Source organism: Hordeum vulgare, chromosome 3H (genome assembly GCF_904849725.1).
Source record: "Hordeum vulgare subsp. vulgare chromosome 3H, MorexV3_pseudomolecules_assembly, whole genome shotgun sequence".
Classification (NCBI taxonomy): Eukaryota; Viridiplantae; Streptophyta; class Magnoliopsida; order Poales; family Poaceae; genus Hordeum; species Hordeum vulgare.
This window is the reverse complement of record NC_058520.1, coordinates 606665980-606675929: the sequence shown is the minus strand read 5'-3', so window position 1 is coordinate 606675929 and position 9950 is coordinate 606665980. Positions and strand designations below refer to the sequence as shown.

Genomic DNA, 9950 nt, shown 5'->3' with positions numbered 1-9950 from the left:
AAGAACTGTGATATGCAGTTTGTCTCAATTGTATCAAGTCAGCAGTGTGTAAAACTGCATGACCCCAACAAGAGGTTGGCAAGTTGCAATTCATCAACAAAGGTCTTGCAATGAGTTTAATCCTCTTAATTAATGCTTCCGCCAAACCATTTTGTGTATGGACATATGGAACAGAGTGCTGAACTTCAATCCCCAAAGCCATGTAATAATCATTGAAAGCACGTGAGGAGAATTCTGCAGCGTTGTCCATTCGAATTGTCTTAATTCGACTTTCAGGATAATGGGCTTGCAACTTAATGACTTGCCTCATTATTTTGGCAAATGCATGGTTTCGTGTGGACAGAAGACACACGTGTGACCATCGTGTAGATGCGTCAATCAGAACCATGAAATACCGGAATGGTCCAGATAATGGCTGAATAGGACCACAAATGTCTCCTTGAATACGTTCAAGGAACTGAAGTGGTTCAGCTTGTATTTTGAGATGCGAGGGCCTCAAAATTAGCTTTCCCGTGGCACAAGATGTGCACACAAAATCAGAAGATTGAGGAAATTTTAACTCAAGCAAATTATGACCAATGGAATTGCTAGTAATTTTTCTCATCATCCCGATTCCGGGATGACCCTGGCGATCATGCCAGGTTTGGAATGCGTCAACATTCTGAAAAATTACTTTATATGCAACATGTTCCACGGGTTTGATGTACGTATAGTACAAACCAGACGATAGAGAAGGAATTTTCTCATGTACCTTTTTGCCCATATCCGTGATCTTTAGTAAAGAGTAAATACTCCTCTTTGTTGTCTTCATGGGTTTCAATATGAAAACCATTCTTACGGATATCTCGATAACTGATCAGGGTACGTGATGAGTCGGGATACAATAAAGCATCCTCTATCGTCACTTGTATACCACTTGGGAGTGTGAATATGGCACGTCCAGTACCAACCATCACTGTATCGCGTCCAGCGATAGTTAGAATATCTCGATTCATCTTTTTCAGAGTTTGGAAATATTTTATCTCCCTCAGTATGGAGTTTGTGTTACCACTGTCCACAAGGCATAATTCCTCTTCCATCGGATTGTCCCCGTAGAAAAAACTATATAAAAACGAAAGAATTTTCAATAAGAAAACCTTATGTTAATACATAGAATACAATCTTTATTATATCAAATGTCCTGATACAATACAATATAAAGACAACAACAAACTTATGTTCTTATTACAATCATCACAAATGGACATAGTTAAATAGATCACTAAGGAGGTCGAGGGACTAGTCAAAGTCGCCAAACACATCGTTTGAGGTGTACTCAAGTAACATGGCCTCCGTTTCAGCAGGGTCCTCAAGTGGATAAGGAATCATGGCGTTGCTCGGTCCAGGAGGAATATCCTGAGAATCGCCAGCTCCATTTGCGCTGTGCGGATGTAGGTTGAAGTTAGCTTCAAGCCTTTTCCCTTGAGGTGCTTTGCGTCCCTGAGATTGCTGGTACAATGACCACATGCTTGGGCATGCAGCACTTTTCAGTAGAATGCGAGTAGCATCCACACTTGTTGCAAAGCTTAGATTTATCAAACTTGGGCTTTGCAGTGCCTTTTTCGTTGCCCATGTTTCTGAATTTTCTGTTCCTATTGCGCTTGTGCTTGTGCTCAGAATTGGAATGTTTACCTCGAAAGGTATCATTAAACTTCTGTCTATTCGCGACATTCAGATGGACTTCAGGTAAAGGTTGTGCCCCAACTGGACGCTGAGAGCCATTCTTAGCGAGTAGCTCATCATGCTTTTCAGCCTGAAGTAACATGTGAATAAGCTCGGAATAGACAGTGTAGTTGCGAGCACGGTATTGTTGTTGGAGGATCCTATCAAAAGGGAGCATAGTAGATAAAGTTTTCTCTATCATCTCCCCCTGAGTAGGTTCGTTCTCACAAAAACGCAGTTTGGAACATATCTTATGAACAACATGATTGTACTCACCAATGGACTTAAAATCCTGAAGGCGGAGATGAGTCCAATCATGGAGTGCTTCAGGCAGGACCATTGCCTTTTGCTGTTCATACCTCGTTTTGAGGGCCAGAAACAGAGTACTAGGAGATTCCTCCTGTAAATACTCAGACTTGAGATCTGGATGAATATGGTGCCTTATGATGAATAAGGCAGCATAATTCTGCTGTTCTGTCAATGGCGTGGCTCCAGCCGGGAGAGGAGTCTCCGGGGGCTGGATTGCACGCGCTATCCCACGGGACGCAAGACTGATCTTGATGTCCATAGCCCATGTAGGGTAATTGTGGCCATTGAGGGCAAGCTCCTCAAATTCTTTGGCAGTCATCTTTGCCTACATGGAGAACCAGAGATAATTAATTTACGAGCGGTAAATTAAAAACCATCATGGTTGTGTAATAAGAATGCAAAAATTCGATACTCAAGTGTAAACTTGAAAAAATTTCATCCTCAATTGTGTGAACATAACACATTGAAGATCACTTAGATCTCACAGTAATGGACTTCATGGCCATTACCTTCTGTATGCTACAATTTAGATATAAGAAATACACGTTGAAGGTAATCGCTTGTCAAGATTGACAAAGCATAGACCTCACAGTAAGAGAGGATAGTCTGCACAATTGCAGTAGATCACAACTCATTACCTTGTGATTCCAAATAAGACGAGGGAGAAATGTTCAAAAATTTGCAAGTTTGATATGTGAGAGAAGCTGATCTCAATCGCAATAAGAGACATGTTAAAAAAATATGTGATAGACACATGAAACATGTCATTCTTTCCAGATGAAATCCGGTACTTTATTTATATCATCAATCCATTGCATAATATAAACACACTTATAATTACACTAATCTTAAACTAGAGTAAATCTAGAACTAGACTAAGTGTAAATAGTAGTACTAAACATAGTCTAAAACTATACTATATACAGTAATTAGTGCTAGACTAATAAAAAAAGAAAAACTGAAACAACAGCCAGCCGGCACCACGTGATAGCCATCCCACTACATGGCCTAGGATGGATCTGATCCAAATATCCAATACATGGCCTAGGCTGGACACCACACAGCCACACACTAGCACCACGTGCCCAACACACTAGCACATAAGAGAGAGGAGGAGGTGGGATCGGTTTGGATCAGATTCATCCGCATCCCCTCGCTCCCCACCTCCTGTGCGAGCCAGCCCACCACCAACGCCCAGCCAGAGGAGACCTGGCGACGGGAGTGAGGGCCGATGTACTCTCCGGTGATCACCGACGCCTCACGGAGGACCCCTCCTCGTCGGAAGAGGAGGGGACGACGACGGGGGCATGGGAGGCTGCACCGAGGCCAAGGCTCGCCGGAGCCCATGAGCCAGCGCGACGGCCGGGCTGGCGGTCGAGGGCAGCGACGGCGCGCCCAAAGAGGCGGCCGAAGCGCCGCTCCGCGCGGCTGCTCGTGCCCGCGGTCGTTTCCCGCGGTGGCGAGGCGTTAGTGTCCGCACCATCCATCCCCACTCCGAGGCGGACGACGCCAGAGGCGCCGGTTGGTGCAGAGACGAAGCCGAGTGCGGCCTCCTCGTCCACCATGACCCGCATCGGGACGGGCGCATAGCCAGGGGGGCCAAAGTGATTGATCTATCATTGTCGATGGTTACAGAGAGTATATATAACTCCTGGAGAGACGCGACGACAGAAAGGAGATGCGTCGGTTCCAGACAGTTGGGAGAGAGACGCCCGTGCGGGAGGAAACCGCTCGAACGGTTACTCAAAAGAAGATTTTCCCTTAATTTATGTAATTAGTTTTAACACCAACCACGTGGCCGTTGTTGGCGCGGCAGCTTGAACGTGATGGCCTGATTCTCACTGTGCCACCGCAGCGCCTCCACCTTCTAACTGTGCCATAGAAATTAGCCCGATGCTCTACCTGTCGGTGACTTTTCTCCCTTGTCGTTAGACTTCATATATACATAAGATGAAAAACAATAGAATACATAAGAGGCCTATTAGCTCAGCTGGTTAGAGCGTCGTGCTAATAACGCGAAGGTCACAGGTTCGAGACCTGTATGGGCCAACCTTTTTTCTTCTCGATTTTTCTTTTTGTACATAACTGAAAATGCGAAAAAATAATTATTAATGGCTTCGCCCGGGTTCGAACCGGAGACCTTCAGTGTGTTAGACTGACGTGATAACCAACTACACCACGAAACCTGGTTGAATTTTTTTACTAATTGAACCATATAATAAGATGACCCACTAACTGAATCATTTAATAACTAATTGTTTCACCTACAAAATCAAGCCACACTGAAGCCGGAAAATCATACAACTTATATATGCTTATGTAATAGGGCACTGACATGCGAAAGGAAAGATACCATGTGAACAAAATTAGGTTCACAGCCCATCCAGTAAATTATGTACTTCCCATTTTCAAAAATCAAATAGACGCCGGTTGTAAATCTGCTCTCTTGTAATGGTTCATTTATTTGGCAATAAAGGTTGATGCAGGCGTAAGCTAGTTGTTGACCCATAAAAAGAAGATTAAATAGACATAGATGAACTATCTTTTTTAATACGTACATTTTTTTTTTTTTTTTTTGTCAAAGCCCGCACATCCAACGTATCTATTCAAGTAGTAGCATGAGTACACCCACATAAAATACAAGATCTGGGATTACAACATGATGATAGATCTAACTAAGAGCACACATTCGAGTGTGGTACATTCAACAAACATTTTACACGAACAAAAGAGCAAGCTTGAAACTTTGCTGCCAAGAATTTAATGTCAGCGGTCGACGACAACAACACCCACAATGAGCACACTAGCTAGCTATTTTCAAACATATGTCGCTTGAAGTTATTTTCACGAGTTGAAGCTTTCTATATGTCGCTTGAGGCTTTTTGCTGGTTGTAGCAAAAATGACAGGTTTTCCTCGTTGCTTTGTGGTTGAAGCTTTTCAAACATATGGTTGAAGCTTTTGTGTCAACGATTGCAGCCTTTTGTGTTTCGCTGTCGCCGGTTGAAGCTTTTTATATCGTCGGTTGAAGCTTTTTTCCTAGCTGGTTGAAACTTTTTTCATCACCGGTTGCAGCATTCGCGTTTTGCGTAGTGGGTGGCCCTTGATTACCCTCGTCTCTGGTTGAAGTTTTCGATAATGCCGGTTGTAGCATTTTTGATCGCCAGTTTGAAGCTTTTTTCGTCGCCGGTTGCAAAAAAGCGATGCTGGTTGTAGCTTTTTCAGGGGGTTGTGCTTTGATGCATGAACTTGTAGCTTCGATTTCGCAACCTCGCCCGCGATGCAAACTCCTGCCAGCAGCCTCGCTGCCATCTACTTGTGGGAGAGGAAAAGGGAGAGGTGGGGCGGCCCTCATCGACGGCACAACGAACACAACGAAAAAGAAGAGTGGTGAGGGAGGATGGGGAAACGGAATTTTTTTTTACATGTGGACCCACGATTAATACGCGGTCAGTCCGGCGGGGTAAATGTTTAAAAAAAATTCCTTTGTGCAGGCTGCACGGCAGACACGGTGAGGTGGCGTCACGCGTGGAACCCATGCAGTCGGCAGAGTCCACACATCAGATCTTCCGTACAACATTAGAAAACATAGTTAAAAAAAAACATTAGAAAATAGAGCACTCGTATTGCTACCACCATTACACGGACGCCCGCGCGGCACAGGCAGACGCGCACAGCCACCTCCCTCACGCTCCTACTATCATACTGGCCGTTCGATCCCCGCCAGGCGCGACCCAAACCGTCCGATCGCCACGGGCGGGGCCCGCGCGACCGCCACTTGCCTCTCCCGGAAGCAAGCCGGGCTTCCTCCTCCTCGCCGTCTCCGATTCCCAGTCAACCCGTGCGGCGTGCGGCGGACGAACTCCCCCAAGGCCAAAAGGAAAAAAAAAAAAAACTTCCGAGCGCATCCGACGAGGACGGGAGAGGGAAAAAATTCGATTCGAGGGGGCGAGAGAAGCTTGGCGTCGGCGGAAGGGAGGCGGGCGGCGGAGATGGACGGCGAGTGGTGGCGGAAGAAGTGGGTGGCGTGGGCGGCGGCGGCGGCGATATTCGTGGTGCTCATGCTCGTCACCCCCGCCATCCCGCAGAACGAGGACTACCACGACTTCGCCGACCAGCGCTCCCTCTTCCTCGGTCGGTAACCAACCACCCACCCTCTGCTCCCCGCACCGCCATCGCCTCCCCTGACTGAATCCTCGCTCCCGACCCGGCATCTGCCTCGCTCTCTGCGGGGAGGACGATTTGGGGGGGCTAATTTTAGCTTGTTAGATTTGTGAGATCTAGCTATTCCAGTGGAGACAAGTGGGGAAAAATTGGGTACCAAGTGAAGCGTGGGTTCGGCTGAGTTTTGCTCCCTTGGCATGCTTTTTTTGGTTGATGTTACATGAAGCAATCGCTTCTGATTGGTCAGCGTTATGTCTGCTGCTGCGGTTATATCAGCTAAATTGGCCCCTAATGCACTTGCTTGGCCGCTCTGACGAAGGATGATCACGAATCATGGCTGGCGCAGATCTTGAGCCAAGCCATGTGATCAGATTCTGCTGCTCTCTTCTCTTGGGTTGGTGATTGATAGAATAAACTTGCCAAGGGGGGGTTTGGGGGCGAATGAAGTGTGTAGATTTGGCTAAAATTAGGCTCCATTCATATGGTTTTTTGGTTCATACTACAGAGGGAATGCTTCTGATTGCGATTGCCAGCATTATCTGTTGGTTTGGTTATACTAGCTGTGGGCTGCCCACGGATCGTGCAGCTTTTACTCCCTCGGATTCGTGATTCAGTGAGTACAGCGAACACGATTGAGCTAAGAAGAGGGGAATTTAGGTTGGGAGTTAGTGAACCGTAGGTCCGGCTAAATTACTGTTTGCTTAGTGCACGAAGGAATGCTTCTGATTGGTCAGCATTATATGCTTTGCTTCGATTATATCAGCTGAATTGGACGGGAGTGCTCGGGCATTCTGCATACTCTGATATGATACTAACAAACAATCAATGGTACAGATGAAGAGCAAGGAAATAGTCTCAGTACTGATCATTACTCTCTTGTTCTGTTTTGGTTTTCAGGGATCCCTAATACGTTGAACGTGCTCTCAAACATCCCCTTCCTCTTTGTCGGTCTCGCTGGGCTCATCTTGTGCCACTACAAGAACTACTTCAGGCTATGGTGCTGACCCGACGCTGCCAATTCTGGTTCCTCTTCTTAGCCAAATTAATTAAGATTTGAATCACTCTGATGTTGATCTTGTTGGCAGCTCACAGGGGGAGCTTTGGAGTTGGACGCTCTTCTATGCTGGTGTCACTGCTGTCGGTGTTGGTTCATCCTACTACCATCTCTACCCGAACGATGCCACCTTAGTTTGGGACAGATTGCCCGTGAGTCTTTCCTAGATCTTCTGTGCCGTAGATCTGGCATTCATCATCATGATATTTACATCATCATCACCTATTATGTATAGTCCCTAGCTTGGTGCCATGACATGTACAGTGTTTAGTCCCCAGACCCTAGGAGTTGCTCCTTTCTTGTTTTTAAATATTTTGAGCGCTGACACCTAGGCTTATTTGTCTAGATGACGATTGCTTTTACTTCTATCGTGGCCATTTTTATCATTGAAAGGGTTGATGATAGGGCTGGAACAAAGTCCCTTGCACCCCTTGTTATTGCTGGTGCACTGAGCATCCTGTACTGGAGGCAAGATCTTTCGATTATTTATCTGTACTTCTCTCAGAAATATATCTTCCTTTAACCTAACTTTCTTCACTGTTATGTAGTTTCTTTGATGATCTTCGGCCATATGCAATAATCCAGTTCGTTCCATGCATTGTAATACCCGTGATGGCTATAGTTATTCCACCAATGTATACACATTCAAGCTACTGGTTGTGGGCAGCAGGTTAGTGTTATTGTCGTTCAATATCACCGGGGTGTATGCAGTTACATTATTTGTGTAGATAGCTATATGTGATTCACATTAATGTACTGGGTTATTTCATAGTCGGTTTTCTCACAGCATAAGAACTGCGGATACATTTTTCTTTTTGCAGTTTATTCACGATGCTTGGTTATAAACCATAGTTACCTTGAAATTCATAGAAAACTCACTACAAGTTCTAATGTTCCCCACTTAAGTTCTTATTCTCTCAATATCATACCGGTGCCAAGATATTCTGTTTCCCCAATCATGTCTGTTATTACCTAGAAATTTATAAAACAGTTAACAGTCCAACTAATATAAATGTGTATAAAATGCTGTTTTCGAGTTGTTGGCCTTTGATGAATTTGCTACAAAAATGAATTATGCAGAAGCATTTATTTAAGCGCAATTTAAACATAGGCCACTGCAAGCATTTCTTCTAAGCACATTTTTTCGCAAAGGTTTTCTAAGCACAAAAATACTTCTGTTCTGATTTTTTCAAATTGATTTCAGGATTTTACCTTCTTGCCAAAGTAGAAGAGGCTGCGGACAAACCTATATATAGGTGGACACATGACATTGTTAGTGGACATACTCTTAAACATCTATGTGCTGCGATGGTACCTGTTTTCTTGACTCTTATGTTGTCAAAGAGGACAATTGAACCTGACAGGTATATATCAGCTTACTCAATGCATCGCTTGAGTCTATTTTTGTATAGTTTTAGTTCGATTGAACCACTTTATTCCGATGTTGGTATTGCTCGCTCTGCTTTGAGCATACAAATACACCAAGTGTTACCAAATATCAATAATATTCCCATTTCACTGATTTACCATTTTTTTATATTTCGCTCTTTATGAGGTTAGAATAAGATATCTGCAGTTAAATTGTTGGTATTTTAACATGAGCCGAAACTTGCATGGCTAGTTCTTAGCAAAATTTTCATGATGCGCTTCTGTTTATTCAAACTAATACTACTCTGGTTCGCTTCCAGAAACCAATGTTCGCATTCATCATCTGTTTTTGGTTTTGACAACAACTTCACCACATTGAATGGGCTCTGCATCTATGCATCCATTTGACTAATGTTTTTACTCTGTCATGCAGGGTAAGCTTACTCCAGATGTGGAAGATCAGTTGGAGAGAAGGCGGTTCCAAAGATAGCAACACGGTAGATGTCAAATATGATTATGCTGCAGTTTCAACTACGTCTGAACAACAGTAGATATGTGTTTTTCATAATGTACCCCGAAGTGTAAAAATAGTATCCATCTGAATATCAGGAGCCCCAGCGTGCACGGTTGTGTATTTATTGCCTGCTAATCGACATTCGTGCGTGGTTTTCCCTGATCAAATCTTGTACAGGGAGGAAAAATGTATATCAGTGGCCTCATCAGCTCTTTGTGCTCTAGTTTTTGGGAACCTCCTGCACCCGGAAAGACCATAGCCTATCTAACTGGACGGGGATCTATTGAGATTGCATCTGCTTAAGTTGTTGCTGCTCTTCAGAGTTCATTAAACTGCATGCTATGGGCTCGACGTCTTCCATGTGTGCAAGATAATTTATATGCTTGCCTGTCTAAGTGATGGATTAAGTTCAGGTTTCCTACTCTTTCAAAATAAAACTTGACTTCTGGTTTTCAGCACAGAATGAGAAGGGGTTAATGCATCATCATTTTGGGATACAGGGGCACATAACTGCGATTTAGAGGTGGGAGCTCTGGACCTAGATTTCCCCTGTTTTATCATGCAATTGTTGCCATGGATCCTAATTTCCCCTGTTTTATCATGCAATTGTTGCCATGGTCGGGAACTCTTAGATTCTAATTTCAGGTTCCTGTGTTTTCCTTTCGGTTGAGGCGTATGGCTGATACCATCGTTAAAAACGACATTTTTCTGAAATGCAATAGGCATGATGATCTGCCATCAAATGATCATGGTAATATGATGTCCTGATGAACTCTTCTGTAGCAGGGGAATAGACACTATTTATATGCAAGCGGCACTTTTCCCACCACCACACAATGCAT

The 9950-nt window shown here is 44.3% G+C and overlaps 1 protein-coding gene and 2 non-coding genes across 3 annotated transcripts; 2 read left to right on the top strand and 1 right to left on the bottom strand.

Moving 5' to 3' along the window:
• The first annotated feature begins 3985 nt into the window (after positions 1–3985).
• TRNAI-AAU lies at positions 3986–4059 on the top strand. The gene has a single exon. It is a non-coding gene; the product is annotated as a tRNA-Ile (tRNA).
• Positions 4060–4122: 63 nt separating this feature from the next.
• On the bottom strand, positions 4123–4196 carry TRNAV-AAC. Its single transcript has one exon. It is a non-coding gene; the product is annotated as a tRNA-Val (tRNA).
• A 1458-nt stretch (positions 4197–5654) lies between these two features.
• On the top strand, positions 5655–9331 carry LOC123445607. The gene is made up of 7 exons (XM_045122613.1): positions 5655–6142; positions 7070–7169; positions 7258–7378; positions 7573–7694; positions 7775–7896; positions 8431–8590; positions 9028–9331. Exons 1-7 carry the CDS (start codon positions 6001–6003, stop codon positions 9143–9145), a joined length of 885 nt encoding a protein of 294 aa, XP_044978548.1. The 5' UTR covers positions 5655–6000; the 3' UTR covers positions 9146–9331.
• Positions 9332–9950: the final 619 nt, after the last annotated feature.

Excerpts from the sequence above, each read along its gene's own strand:
- LOC123445607 (XM_045122613.1), top strand. The coding sequence starts at position 6,001 with ATGGACGGCGAGTGGTGGCGGAAGAAGTGGGTGGCGTGGGCGGCGGCG. Across the intron at positions 6,143-7,069 it reads CCAGCGCTCCCTCTTCCTCG|GGATCCCTAATACGTTGAAC; the intron begins GTCGGTAACCAA and ends TTTGGTTTTCAG. Across the intron at positions 7,695-7,774 it reads CTGAGCATCCTGTACTGGAG|TTTCTTTGATGATCTTCGGC; the intron begins GCAAGATCTTTC and ends ACTGTTATGTAG.